At 43.1% G+C, this 12,805-nt stretch overlaps 5 protein-coding genes across 8 annotated transcripts; 2 read left to right on the top strand and 3 right to left on the bottom strand.

Annotated features, from left to right (window-relative positions):
• Window positions 1-95: 95 nt before the first annotated feature.
• Window positions 96-2,413, bottom strand: LOC6558763. Its single transcript, XM_001984524.3, has 3 exons — window positions 1,812-2,413; window positions 984-1,285; window positions 96-917 (listed from the first exon to the last, which is right to left on the bottom strand). Exons 1-3 carry the CDS (start codon window positions 2,071-2,073, stop codon window positions 123-125), a joined length of 1,359 nt encoding a protein of 452 aa, XP_001984560.1. The 5' UTR covers window positions 2,074-2,413; the 3' UTR covers window positions 96-122.
• A 1,209-nt stretch (window positions 2,414-3,622) lies between these two features.
• On the top strand, window positions 3,623-5,305 carry LOC6558499. Of its 3 annotated transcripts, none has more exons than XM_032739134.2 (2): window positions 3,623-3,640; window positions 4,834-5,305. In XM_032739134.2, exons 1-2 carry the CDS (start codon window positions 3,628-3,630, stop codon window positions 5,217-5,219), a joined length of 399 nt encoding a protein of 132 aa, XP_032595025.1. In that variant the 5' UTR covers window positions 3,623-3,627; the 3' UTR covers window positions 5,220-5,305. The 3 variants fall into 3 exon arrangements, with proteins under 3 accessions (XP_032595025.1, XP_001984561.1, XP_043071288.1); XM_001984525.2 differs by lacking the exon at window positions 3,623-3,640 and adding an exon at window positions 4,082-4,158; XM_043215353.1 differs by lacking the exon at window positions 3,623-3,640 and adding an exon at window positions 4,639-4,655.
• Window positions 5,306-5,429: 124 nt separating this feature from the next.
• Window positions 5,430-7,950, bottom strand: LOC6558013 (N-acetylgalactosamine kinase). 2 transcript variants are annotated; one of them, XM_001984526.2, is made up of 6 exons: window positions 7,839-7,950; window positions 7,046-7,248; window positions 6,812-6,985; window positions 6,010-6,743; window positions 5,742-5,946; window positions 5,430-5,674 (listed from the first exon to the last, which is right to left on the bottom strand). In XM_001984526.2, exons 2-6 carry the CDS (start codon window positions 7,216-7,218, stop codon window positions 5,488-5,490), a joined length of 1,473 nt encoding a protein of 490 aa, XP_001984562.1. In that variant the 5' UTR covers window positions 7,219-7,248; window positions 7,839-7,950; the 3' UTR covers window positions 5,430-5,487. The 2 variants fall into 2 exon arrangements, with proteins under 2 accessions (XP_001984562.1, XP_032595012.1); XM_032739121.1 differs by lacking the exon at window positions 7,839-7,950 and adding an exon at window positions 7,471-7,646.
• A 736-nt stretch (window positions 7,951-8,686) lies between these two features.
• Window positions 8,687-11,030, top strand: LOC6558817 (protein phosphatase methylesterase 1). The gene is made up of 6 exons (XM_001984527.3): window positions 8,687-9,053; window positions 9,157-9,355; window positions 9,421-9,530; window positions 9,595-9,906; window positions 9,969-10,169; window positions 10,238-11,030. The coding sequence occupies exons 1-6, from the start codon at window positions 8,980-8,982 to the stop codon at window positions 10,545-10,547; spliced, it is 1,206 nt and encodes a 401-aa protein (XP_001984563.1). The 5' UTR covers window positions 8,687-8,979; the 3' UTR covers window positions 10,548-11,030.
• A 42-nt stretch (window positions 11,031-11,072) lies between these two features.
• Window positions 11,073-12,108, bottom strand: LOC6558172 (UPF0193 protein EVG1 homolog). The gene is made up of 3 exons (XM_001984528.2): window positions 11,853-12,108; window positions 11,424-11,795; window positions 11,073-11,363 (listed from the first exon to the last, which is right to left on the bottom strand). The coding sequence occupies exons 1-3, from the start codon at window positions 12,064-12,066 to the stop codon at window positions 11,188-11,190; spliced, it is 762 nt and encodes a 253-aa protein (XP_001984564.1). The 5' UTR covers window positions 12,067-12,108; the 3' UTR covers window positions 11,073-11,187.
• Window positions 12,109-12,805: the final 697 nt, after the last annotated feature.

The raw sequence follows: 12,805 nt of genomic DNA, 5'->3' as shown, positions 1-12,805 counted from the left end.
ATTGCTCATCTAACTGAATCCCATTTTGGATTGTTCTCTAAATGGAATGCTGCATCCTCCAATTGATTGAGAAGAAAACAACCTAGATCCAATGATTATATAACTATGAATACTAAATATATTTATACGTCCAGATAGCCATGCTCGTAGAACTCCAGCGCCAATTCTTTGATCCGCTGATGGTACTCCGGCGTCAGCTTCTGCGTACAGTTAATCTCTTTGCCGTTTAGATTCTGTTCGCTTATCACATCTAGATCGGGTATGTTGTCGGGATCGAAAGTGACCGCTGGCAATATCCACATCGATATGGCCAGTCCATAGTGCACATGACGCACATAGTCCTCGCTGATCCGCTGCAGCGAAAATGTCTCACACAATTCAGCCAACTGATTCGCAGCCGGAGTATGCCTCAACTGCTGGCCCAGCTCCCGATGCAGTGCATCAGCATAGGAAGCCAGCAATGTGTCCGTGTGGACATCGCGCAAATGCCGCCGCGTGCTGGTGTAAATGAAATGCAGTATATCAAAGACGGGCGAGGTACATCGCATCGCCTGCAGATCGAAAAAGATGACCTCGTCGGGTTGCGAGCGAAACATTAGATTATTCAGCCACAAGTCACCGTGGCAGACCACGCTGAATGGCGTTGCTGCCGCCGCATTGATGCTGTGCTGTAGCTGGCCAAAGAGCTTCGGTCGCAGCTGCTCAATAAGGCGAATGGGTGTCGACAGTTCACCATTCGCATTGGAGGCATTGAGGCTGTCAAGCGCCTGCTGCACCGATGTGTCCAGTATACGTGAGTAAAAATCCTCCGCATCCGGGCAATAAACAATTTCGCTCATGTGCGCGCACTGCTCCGCAAAATGAGCGGATTCCAGCTGCTGGGCGGCAAGCGAAGCGGCATGCAACTGTGCCAGTTTCTGGAAGAGATCATACGAGTATATAGCTATATATATGGTGTGCAAGGATTATGCCCAGTCACCGACCTTAGTGACCAGTAGACAATGTCGCAGCTCCAGGCAAGCCATTCTGTTCTTCATGCGGAATCCCAATGCCTTGAGGTCCTCGAGCACAATTATGGGCTCGCCACTGGGACTGCCATCGTCTGTGGCGGCGATGTGGCACTGCGGGAACAGCGGTTGGCGACTGTAGCGACAGAGCAGCGGCACCACGTGCCTATACACATTGATCTCATTGGTGAACGCCTCCTCGCAACGGTAAAGCTGACGGCGAGAGATGCTCGCAATTTGACGCTTGACGATGACCGAGCAGCTTGCTGCGGCGACGGCTAAAAAAACAGAATAACAAAGAATAAGTAAATATTAAAAACAAAGCAAAACAATGAAAGAGCGAGCAAACGCTTAACTCACTCTCTCTCTCTCTCTCTTTCGCGAGCGCTCTCTTTGAGCAACGGTTCTCCTGCAGCTGAACAGCTGTTTATTGTTTACGTGCCGTAGTAAAATTTATGAATGAAAATTGTTTGCTCTTTCGGTAGTGATGAATGTGTGTGTGTGTGTGAGAGAGAGAGAGAGAGAATCGCTCAATTGCTGATTGTGTGTATGAGTGTGGGTGTGAGTATGCGTGTTGACCTTTAGCAAATGTATATTACATATGAGCATACATATGTATATGTGTATATGTGTATGTATGTATATATGTATATCTAGGCATTTAGAATTCGCGTAACAAGGTCAGCTGATGCCGCCGCTAAATGTGTAGCAGCCACAACAGCAACACCAAAGCAAAACAAAATAAAAATAATAGTGATAATCAATAGATTGAGTTGAATTTGGTACTGCTACAGCATCCTTTACCCATTTCACTGTCGCCTTTCGTTGTCCTCGCATCGTAAATTGTGACACGCTTCACCAAGGACATGTAATTGTCGCCGCTGCTGCTGCCCGCGCTGCACGCAATTTGCTCAATGTCAAAGTTGAACAGATTCTTATCGCGAAACAATTTGCGCAAATACTCAACGTCTTCCTCATAGGGACTAATGCCGGCCAATGAAATGATGCCATTTGATGATCCTGTTGCCGTTGTTGTTGTTGTTGTTGTCAGCTCAATTGTTGCCATTTTGTCGCCCGATCGCAACTGATTGGCAGTCTGAATTGGTGTCGAATAGCGAATTGTGTGCCGAATTTATTGGTTTGAGCAAGTGCAGCATTTTAGAGACATTGCGCCAGTGACACAGTTTTTCAATTGGGCACAGCTCATGCTCTTACATGCAGTATTTTTATTGTATAATAATTATTTTTGCCTATGCCATTGATTTTTGCTTCTTTATGTGCCACCAAAAGAAATTTTCGTTTTCAATTTGGTTGCTTGTTGCTGTTTTTGTTATTGTTGCAAAATGCGTTGCACTGCATCAACTTAGAAACCGCGCTGCGAGCTGCACAACGACAACTGAGCCACTGAACGTCAATACAACTTTGCCCATTGCACCGAGAATGCATTCACCAACACACATACACACACATACCACTCAAGTGCAAATCAAGAGAGGCAGCGAGAGCAAAAAACGTTCACTCTGCCTCTCTCACTCTCTCTGTCTTTGTCTATCTATGCTTCTCTCACCATTCTAATTGCATTTGAAAGCCGGTAGACATTGGAGGTCGCTCGCTCTCTCTTATTAGTAGTTACTGCACTCAAGGCAGGGCCAGTGCAAACTTTTACTCAGAGCATTAGAGAGTCAAAGGCAAAGCGGATGCAATTTCGCTCATACTCCGCATTCTGCTTTGCATTGTCGTTTGCATTGCGCGCCGTAACTTGGCGTGCACTTGAAATTGCATGCGATGTCCTTGGTGCGAGCAGCACAGCTGCACTGCATCCAACTGAGTGCGTTTGAGCTTCAAATGTATGTGTATGTGCTTGCGAGTGTGTGGGTTAAGGTGCTGTGTGAATATATAAATATAAATAATGTTTGAAGGCTGCCCAGAAATGACTGTATCTATAACAAAATGAAAGTAGTCGTTTAGCTTAAAATCCACAAAATTAATCACTATTAGAAAATGAGTATTAAGAACAAATGATAATTGCAGCGCAATTTATTTAGATCAAATCTACAAAAGTTCACAGTTATTAACATTATTATTAAGGTTGCATGCCAAAACAATGCAGTGTAAACATATTTGTTTAATATGCACCTACAAAATGGCTATTAATTAAATATCAAATTCGACACGGCTAATAAATTAACACCAATTTGTTGGACCACACCCTGAAGCAAAGCGAACAAAACAATGTAAATACCACAAAGAAACATCGAGATACAAGATACAAGATATAAGATACGCACCTGTGCCACCTACACGCTAAAGTTCAAGGCGATCCCAAAAAGACAGAGCAAAAAGATAGCCCCACCCCGAGCAGCGAGCACCGCCTCCGATTTGGCAGCTTCCGCATCAGCTGACAGATGACGGTTGACGATTGACGGTTGAATAACCCCGTCATCTGAGCTCCAAGCAACGACAACAAGGAATTAGGGTCAAACATGTGCAGCTCCACGTACAACACCAACTCAGACCGCAGTCGAGTTAGTTGAGCAGCATTCAATTTCAGGGTCAGTCAACACTTTCAAAACTCGAAATCGCAATAGATTTGAATTCGGATTCTAAGCAAATAAAGCACATGCTATACAATTGTAAGTCTCTGTCTGTTGTGTAAAATTTGTATTTATTGTTGTTGTATATGTTTATGTTTGCTGTGCGTAATTGACCAAAAAGCAGCACCCGGCAAAACTCGCGACCTTTTTTGGCGGGCATTTTGTGGAGCATGAGAAACTTTACACGGCTGAAAAAACTCACGTTTTTAATTGCTCATACTAAAAAAAAAAGGAAAAAATATATGGCCTAGGCCTAGGTCAGCATAAGGCTAACTATTTTACACTATGCTGCTCTTTCATTCGCAATTAATTTCGAACAAATAAATAAACCCCAAATCAGCCTTTTTTTTGAGCGCTTTGGCGACAACTTTGAGCGCTTTTCGTTGCGCATTCGTCTCGATGCGAGGAGAAGTGAGTGAAACTCGTTCTTGTGGCATTCAACGGCGAGCACATAAAACAACGCCACCTCGCTATTCTAAGTTCAGTTACAGTTTCAGTTTCAACTCTGCCAGCCGGCTGCAGCAGCTTCCACTTCCACCTCCAGTTGTGTGCACATTGTGAGCCATTTATAAGTTGTGGGCGTCAAATGAAAAACAATTCAGATTGTAATCCAAAAAGCTGACATCTATAAAGACTGTTAAGAAGTGTTGAGTGGGTTTTCCATGTGGAACCTTGACTTTGGCTTAGTGTGTGCATTGTGAATGTCATTTTCTGATTATGTAAATTATTTAATTGTTTTTCAAATACATTGTGACCAAGACCAAGACTAAGACTATCGAATAGCTTGTGCCATGGCTAAAGTGGAGCACGGTGACGACAATTAAAACAGGCTGCAAGCTGTCACAGTCAATTGTGTTATCACCAAACAAAACAAAAAACGTCATTTGCAAAAAGTTCATGGATAAAACGCCTGTTGCTGCTACAACAACAGCAACGACAACAACAATAACAGCTACAGCAACAATGCCACATGCTGCAACTGCAGGTTGAGTCGTGGTTATTGCCTGAATGGCGTCTAGTCGCTCCACTTGTTGCCGCGATAATTGATTTTTCCGTAAATAATTTATGACGCACATAACTGACAGCCTCCACTTGCCGCAGATTAAAAACTGCCACTGCCACTGTAACCGAAACGCGTCCATAAATCAGGCGTATCATTTATTAACTTTCAATTATCTCAAAATAGAATGGTTGCTTGACCAAAAACTTCTCCTCGTCTCTGTCTCTTGCAGCGATCATGTTGTCCTCCCGCCAAGTTTCCTTGCTCCTCAGCTGCCTCCTGCTGCTCCTGACGGCTGTGCAGGCTCAGTTTCTTTATCATCAGACGCTGGGTCTGCCCGCGAAGGCATCATATGAGCCGGAATCACCATATGTGGGCTTCGCCACAGCAGATGCGCATCCGTCGGTGGTGCAGAATGCCCAATGGGAGTCCGAACTGCCCGCCGAACTCTCGAAGAGTGCACGTTTCTTCAACGATCCGGTGATTGCAGCCAATCTGGCCAAATCATCGCTGCTGACAAGCAAGGAGATGGCCGTTCAGCATCGGGAGGCGGAAAAGATACCCCGTGAACAGGTCTACAAGCTCTTCAAAAACGCTGGCTATCTGAGTCGCAGATAGACAGAAAAGCCCGAAGATTTTCCATTCCACATGTGCCTTGTTGTATTTTAGTTAGTAATTTGTTAATACATATGTTTATGATATGATGATTCGTGTATTGTATTAATCTATGAATCGTTATCGGATGAGAGATCTGATGCGAAAAGGTGTTTAGTAGATTCCTCCTTCATTGTCCACACTTCTCCACCCAGTACAATTTAACTAATATGCTTGGGTTTCTACTAAGGGTTTACTAATGGTAATATACAGTTTACAAAATTATGTTGAATTATTGTACAAATAGTTCGGCACCGTTGCCGGGAGTTGTGGCAAAGACGACATCATTGAAATCATTGGGCTGATAGCGCTCCAATAACTGAACTGGCAATTGAGCATAGTACTCACGCTTGAGCATGCTTACGTAATCCGCGGCGACCTCAGCCGAATCGCACATGGCCACAATGCAGCCGCCCCAGCTGCAAATTGAAAAACCCACAACTATTAATAGTTGATATTCTAGAATTATTCAAATTGAAAGCTCACCCGGCACCCGTAACACGTGCACTGATGCCCTGCCTGGCAGATAGGGACACCAGACGCTCCAAGTCCGGATGGGAGCATTCGTAGAGCTCGCGCAGACTGTGATGCGATTGCTGCATCAGCTTGCCCAGCTGTTCAATGTCCTGCTTGCTGGTGCGACGCTGCAGTTGCTCACAAATCTGACGGAACTTGATAACGCGACCAGATTCTGAAAGCGAGATAAGCTAATCAATGTAAATCAATGCTAAGCGTAACAAAATCCGTTGCCAACCTTGGATGACGTGCAAGGCACGTTGACGCAGCTTAAATTGCTGCATATGCTGTGTGCTGGGCGTTAGAAAATCAGTTTCTAATTCCTGCTCCGTAATGTTCAGCGTATCGCAAACGTCCTCGCGGGTGTAAAGTGATTTTTGCAGTTGGTTCTCAATCAATTGCACGTAGGCAGCATTATCCAACTTGCACGCCTCCTCGAGGTCGATGAATCGAATGAAATTCCGCCAATTGGGTAGCTTCTGTGATTTGGCCAGCCAGCGTGTAGCCAGTCGGCATTCCACAACACGTTCATTGTAATCGGAGGAGGCTGCTTTCCGCTTCTGCACAAGACTATTGGCAACCACAAAGCAAGCGCCAGTGGGCAGCGTAACTGGCGTCCCATTCAGCTTCGGATGGAACTCGATGTGCTGGGCACAGCCCTGTTTCGCCAGATAGGCAATCGCCTGATCCATGCCACCGCTGTGTGTGCCAATGTACTGCTCACAACTGGCCGAAATCGATGCCAACTGCTTGCGGTCCAGCCTCATGCCCTGCACTTTGGCCGTGGCCAGCACAGCGGCACTCACTAGCGCACTAGAGCTGGACAGGCCAGCGGCAAGTGGCACATTGCCACAGAGTGCAACACGCATGCCAACTGGCCGCCACTTATCGCCCAGCTCCTCCTGTACACCCTTGATGCCGCACAAATAGTAGCTGTACCAGGCCGGACCGCCAGTCTTAGGCAACTTGATGCTTGACAGAGATAAAGAGAGTGTAATTTGTAATTGGAAATGCATTTGTGTTGCAATCATTTAACCTACTCAAGGGCGTTCAGATCGCAATCAAAGCTCTGGAATTTTCCCTCATCCAGATGATGTAGCTCCAGCTTGGTTTGATGCAGATCCGTGCCCACAGCCAGCATGATGCTCTGCTCCACGGCCATGGGCAGCACAGAGTAACCGCAGTAGTCCACATGCTCCCCAATAATGTTCACACTGCAAGGGGCATTATCTTAATTCATATGAATATATATTTATTTTAGTCCATTCACTCACCGTCCTGGAACACGCACATAGAATTCGGGCTTGAGGCCAAATTGTTGCGTGTAAAAGGTGCCCAATTTGATGAGGCGCTCATAAGCCTTGTTCTGTGGCTGCAGCTGTTGCACCGCAACGTGCTCGTCGCCAACAGTGGCTGCTGTAACTGTACCATTTCCACTTGCCGCCATTTAATTTCTTTTAATTTTTTTTTAGTTGACCTGCAAAAATATTCTGATGTGATGAGACTGCTAACGTGTCACAAAATATACCCCGTTAAGCGCTAATAATAACAATAACACAGGCCATAAAAACCGAATACGTAAACAATGCCAGCTACACACACACATAGATACACAAAAACAACTCTATACGTGCATACACACAAATGTGTATTTATGGAAAAGGTGTGCGAAATTTCTTGTTATCAGTGCTGCTCTCACCTTATCAGAATGTCATTGGCTTGATTACACTAAGCACAGATTAGCGAGCATGGCAAATATCTGTCTCGGAAGTGTTGCAATATTGCAGTTTTTCGTTAAATTGACGCAAATTGCAATTAATTTAATTGAAAAAGAATTGCAGCAAAGTGCACGAACTTTTCGTCTTGCGTATTACGCCGGCAAAACGAGAGAGAGACAAATACGTGAGAAAGAGAGCAAGAGAGAGAGGAGAGCAGCGTTTACAGCTGACGTGAAGACGTTGCCAGGTGTAAGTTAAATAAATATTTAAATGGCGGTTTATTTAAATGTTTTGAACAGAATACATTTTGTTTGTTCGATGGTTCAATGAACCATGTTGGTGGACGTACCCAAAGAGCTATTATCACACTATTAAGAGCTTTAGACACTTGTTATGTTATCAAAAGTGGGCACTAGAACTTTTTTGTGTGATACGAACGTTCCGACTTCCAACTGGCAACTGATCAGCCAGGCCCGTTCAGTTTCCGTTTTTGTTTAGTCAGATATCAACAAATCGCATTGCGACTTGAGAAGTGCGACAGCGTGTAGAGTTTTTATTTACATTAGCTTTTTGTTATCAGCTTCAATCCCATGTAGGTCATGCCCAAACCGGCGTCACTCGTCACTCCATGCAACAAATCATCACTTTCTTTGCCAACCATTTTTAAAACATGCTTTTGAGAACAGGTTTTTAATTATGCACCTATATAAATATTTGTAAGCTATCAAAGCTTCCGCCAAATGTATAAAATTTGATTTAAGCAAGCCCATTTGCTTTACTTCAAAACTAAGAGTGTTTCAAAAGCATGTTAAAAGTTCCGCTAAATGTGAGAACAAATTTATAAGTGATACAGTAGAAACCGAAAATATGCTAATGCATTGGTAAACTTGGAACAGTAAGCAATTGGACTTATTGGGAAGGAAGGTCTTACAAGAATTTCATCCAATAATGGTGTCTCTAAATATAAATTATATTGGTATAAATTATTACCTTCGAAGGTTCAAGATTAATTAGACGTTGACGAAGTTATGGCAGTGGAATTTTTGAACCTATTCCTAAATGCGATTAAACATATATTATTCAAACGTTTTCGTTTTGAATATATATATAAGTAAGCCAACAGCTGTTATGTTAATATTCTGTTAGAATTGTGTTACTAAATCTAGTTAGCAGCTGTTAACTTACATTTTGAGCGTCAGTCGTCATTTTTCTCTAAGCTCTTTTCATCGTCAAAAGCCATTTTAAATTACTTAAACATTATTTGAACAATTAGGAACCATTGCATTAACAAAACAAACTTTTCGATTACCAATTCAGAACTGATTATTTTGAACGGCAGCATAAAATTCGTGTCCGATGTTAATAGCATTAATACAAATGTTAGAGTTTTGGGGTGCCCAACCACAACGAAATCGAAACGAAAAAAAATAAATTGCCCATTTGATTAATAAAATATTTAATTGCAATTATTGCGCGGACAATCGAACGCAATGTCGAGCTTACAACGTACAATGCTTAAATCCAAGCTGCCGCCCACAATTCCGGGCGGTCGCATTGGCCGAGCGTAAGTTTTACCCCCATCTCCCAAAAATATATTATGCGGGAGGTGAACTTAAAGACACAACACAATCTAATTGACACAAATATGAAATAAACAACAATTGCAGGGATTCGTTTAAAAAGTCACGTATTAGGGATTACAAGCCGTGCATGTGGAACGAGTTCTTTGCCGAGAAGGAAGACGTTGTCGTCGACGAGCAGCGCACATTTCGCGTCTATCGGACAAAAAAGCCAGAGAAATCGGGCCCCGTTTTATTGTTATTACACGGCGGAGGTTATTCGGCACTCACCTGGGCTCACTTTTGTGTATGTACATCTGTTGTGTGTATGTGTGTGTGTGTTGTGCGCGCTTCTAATTTCTTTTTTATCAGTCAGAGGTCACGAGCATGATACACTGTCAGTGCCTGTGCATCGATCTACGTGGACATGGTGACACCAAAGTGGATGACGAGGATGACTTGTCGGAAATTACGCTGTCCAAGTGAGTAGTGCCAAACTTCTACATTTATATATTTCTGCTTAACTTCGGTCTCCTATGCGCTCAGGGATATTGGCGATTTGTTAGTTAAACTCTATCCCGAGGAGGTGCCTCAGATCTATGTGGTTGGCCACTCGATGGGTGGTGCTATTGCTGTGCATTTCGCACACATGGCTCTGGCGCCAAGTCTAATTGGCATCACAGTCATCGATGTCGTTGAGGGAACTGCCATGGAAGCTTTGGCCAGCATGCAGAGCTTCTTGCGCTCGCGTCCCAAGTACTTTCAGAGCATACCGAATGCCATCGAATGGTGCATACGAAGTGGACAGGTGCGCAACGTGGATAGTGCCAAAGTCTCAATGCCTGGCCAAATAATCAAGTGAGTGGCGTCACTTTCACAAATTTGAACTTTGTATACATGTAATTTATTTGCAACACCAGCTGTACAACGAATCAACTGGCAACGAACGATCTTCCACTGCCCGAAGAGGTGCTCGAGGAGGCTCATCACACAAGCATGTTTCCCAATGCGTTTAGCATTTCTGAGGATGAGGAGGTGGGCAATGGCGGCGAGGAGGGCGCCGAGGGTACCGAATTCAAGAAGCCCATAACAACCAAGGCTGCAATGGAGGCGGCCAAGAAGTAAGATCTCAGATATCCCAAGGGGAATGCCGGTCATTTCAATGACTTTCCACCTTTAACCATTGCAGTTACACGTGGCGCATCGATCTGGCCAAATCGGAGAAGTATTGGGTCGGCTGGTTTTCGGGCCTGAGCGACAAGTTCCTCAACTTGCGATTGCCGAAGCAGTTGCTACTGGCCAGCATTGATGGACTGGATCGAACACTCACCGTTGGCCAGATGCAGGGCCGTTTCCAGATGCAAGTCTTGGCCCGATGCGGTCATGCCGTACACGAGGACCGTCCACACGAGGTGGCTGAGGTGATCAGCGGCTATTTAATACGCAATCGTTTCGCTGAGGCAGCTGGCGAGTTTCGCTGCCACATGCCATCCTGTTAAGCGACGTCCCTGTACAGTACAGTAGCACAAAACAAAATCTCTATTTTTAAAAGGAGCATTACAGATCCATATACATGTAGTATATATTTATATATACATATATATATCGATATCTATACACTGCAACAATAGTGCATAGAGAAGAACAAAAGATATATACCCTAGCCGTATTATCTATATACATATATAAATATAATCCAATTATTTATTCGATTACTTCAACAAATCCATATGTATTTTCGACTAATTGTAGTTTTCACTCGTTTTGCCAAATTTCATGTCGAAACACAAAGAGTACACCGAATACTCGTAATTGCTTTGCGTTGTGCTTCTTAAATTGTTGGAATGCTTCGTGCGTTTTGTGTGTATTAAATATGTGCCAGATACAAAATTATATATATATATATATATATATATATAATTATATATTATTATATTATCAAGCGAATAAGTTAAATAAAGTGCTAAATTATTACACACTAATCTCAAATTCACATTTCCGCTGGCCCATAAAAGTATGCAATATGTTGTTAGTAAACGCAAAAAAATTGATTGTGTATTGCCAATTTACTCGTTTTTTTTAAACATAATTCTATAATTTAAACATTTAACACATTTTTGTTTTGTTATCAGCTTCACTTTAGTCCACGAAGCGATAACCACCCGTAGCTTTCATCTTTATCTTGGTCTCCAACGCACGAATGCGATGCAAGCGCTCCGAAATTTGATCGTGTATCTCGGGACGATATTTCTTACCCTGACCAAGTGACTCCATTTCGGCCAACCAATCAGCCCGTTCGTTTATCTGATCCAGCACTGTGAAGAAAGAAGAGTTATCAACTGGCTAACACACTTCAAGAATTGTGCCCAACTTACATTCATTGATAATGTCTTCTTCGGTGACCAAACGATCTTCACGCGAACGACGTAGTGGCTTTATAGCTGGATCCGGCAACTCGATGCCCGCCATGGTGAACTGCAGCTTGGCCTTGGCTTTGTCACTGAGCATACGATTGTCAACCCTCGGACGATAGTAGCTCTGCTCATAGGCGCCACTACCCTCAATTTGGCGCAGATTCTTGCGCTTCGCATTGCGTGCACGCTCCAAAATGGCAATGGTTTCCTTATCCAGATCGTTGCTGGTATTGGGGCGTATCGGTTTGGGCAACGGCAACGGTTCGCCATTGCGCAGACTAGTATCGATTTGTTTGCGCATGACCATGGACATCTTCGACTCCTTCATGAGCACTGCAACGCAGCAGGATGTAGCCAAAGGGTAAGCTAAGCAAAGTTATCTCTACTTACGCTTGAGTAAATCAGCCGTTTCCTTGCTGTACTCCACTTTGGGTGCATGAAAGGCACCGCTGCCGCCTGGTGCAATGCGCTCGCTCGGCCACATCAGCATTTGCTCCTCATTGCCAGCAGCTGGTTGATGCGGCGGCTGCTGCTGCTGCTGATGCTTCAACAGGCCCGAATTGAGCCCATCGAGCTGCACAGTATTATAGCGATGCTTTTTCATTGTATTTATTAATCTGTTGAATTTTGCTTAGAATCAAGTTATCAACTGAGTGTGATGTATACGTTTTAAATAATAACAGGAGACGGAGACAGAGAAAACCATGGCAACCTGGGTTGTTAGGCAACCGAGTTGGGTTCATGTTGTTGGCAGTCGTCAGACACAGAAGAGACACACAAATTGACAATTGTTAATTCTCGAAATAATTTATTTAAAATAAATATATATATATATATATACATATAGATGTATACATATATATACATGTAGTATGTATGTATGTATATGTGTATTGGTAGTAGGTACACTCTTGAATGCTCACATTTGATAATTTGTTCTTTGCCAGCCCAGCGCGGCACTTTTGCTCTACTCCCTTCCCCCAACCAACCCTTGACTAACATTTTGATTTGAATTTCGTTCTTTATATACATAATTGCAATTTAAACACTTCTTTTTGTAATTAACTCGACTTTATGCACAATGCGTTATTATTAATAGTTGAACTTTTACAAATTTTAAACCATTTTTATCGTTTTTCTGCGGTTGTTGTGAATTTTGAACTTTTCTATGGCTATTCAATTTGTTTACACTATATAATTTACATATATTTGTTGCCTTTTTGCGGCTGCTTGTCGTGTCTGAGTGTGTGTGTATGTGTAGATAAATTTGTTATTATTTCATTAATAAAAAAAATAATTTCATTTGTTTTGTCAAGCCGCATTCCATAATTATACATATTTTT

The sequence above is a fragment of the Drosophila grimshawi genome, unplaced genomic scaffold (assembly GCF_018153295.1).
Source record: "Drosophila grimshawi isolate 15287-2541.00 unplaced genomic scaffold, ASM1815329v1 contig_44, whole genome shotgun sequence".
In the NCBI taxonomy this organism is placed as follows: domain Eukaryota; kingdom Metazoa; phylum Arthropoda; class Insecta; order Diptera; family Drosophilidae; genus Drosophila; species Drosophila grimshawi.
This window is presented reverse-complemented; position numbering and strand designations above follow the sequence as displayed.

Coding starts and splice junctions, on each gene's coding strand:
- LOC6558013 (XM_001984526.2), bottom strand. CDS start 7,218: ATGGCGGCAAGTGGAAATGGTACAGTTACAGCAGCCACTGTTGGCGAC. Junction 6,744..6,811: donor TGCGATCTGAACGCCCTTGA/GTAGGTTAAATG, acceptor ATCTCTGTCAAG/CATCAAGTTGCCTAAGACTG. Junction 5,947..6,009: donor TGCCTTGCACGTCATCCAAG/GTTGGCAACGGA, acceptor TCTCGCTTTCAG/AATCTGGTCGCGTTATCAAG.
- LOC6558172 (XM_001984528.2), bottom strand. CDS start 12,066: ATGAAAAAGCATCGCTATAATACTGTGCAGCTCGATGGGCTCAATTCG. Junction 11,796..11,852: donor AACGGCTGATTTACTCAAGC/GTAAGTAGAGAT, acceptor GCTGCGTTGCAG/TGCTCATGAAGGAGTCGAAG. Junction 11,364..11,423: donor AGAAGACATTATCAATGAAT/GTAAGTTGGGCA, acceptor CTTTCTTCACAG/TGCTGGATCAGATAAACGAA.
- LOC6558817 (XM_001984527.3), top strand. CDS start 8,980: ATGTCGAGCTTACAACGTACAATGCTTAAATCCAAGCTGCCGCCCACA. Junction 9,356..9,420: donor TCACCTGGGCTCACTTTTGT/GTATGTACATCT, acceptor CTTTTTTATCAG/TCAGAGGTCACGAGCATGAT. Junction 10,170..10,237: donor GCAATGGAGGCGGCCAAGAA/GTAAGATCTCAG, acceptor TAACCATTGCAG/TTACACGTGGCGCATCGATC.
- LOC6558763 (XM_001984524.3), bottom strand. CDS start 2,073: ATGGCAACAATTGAGCTGACAACAACAACAACAACAACGGCAACAGGA. Junction 1,286..1,811: donor GAAAGGCGACAGTGAAATGG/GTAAAGGATGCT, acceptor CTGTTTTTTTAG/CCGTCGCCGCAGCAAGCTGC. Junction 918..983: donor ATTGTCTACTGGTCACTAAG/GTCGGTGACTGG, acceptor GATCTCTTCCAG/AAACTGGCACAGTTGCATGC.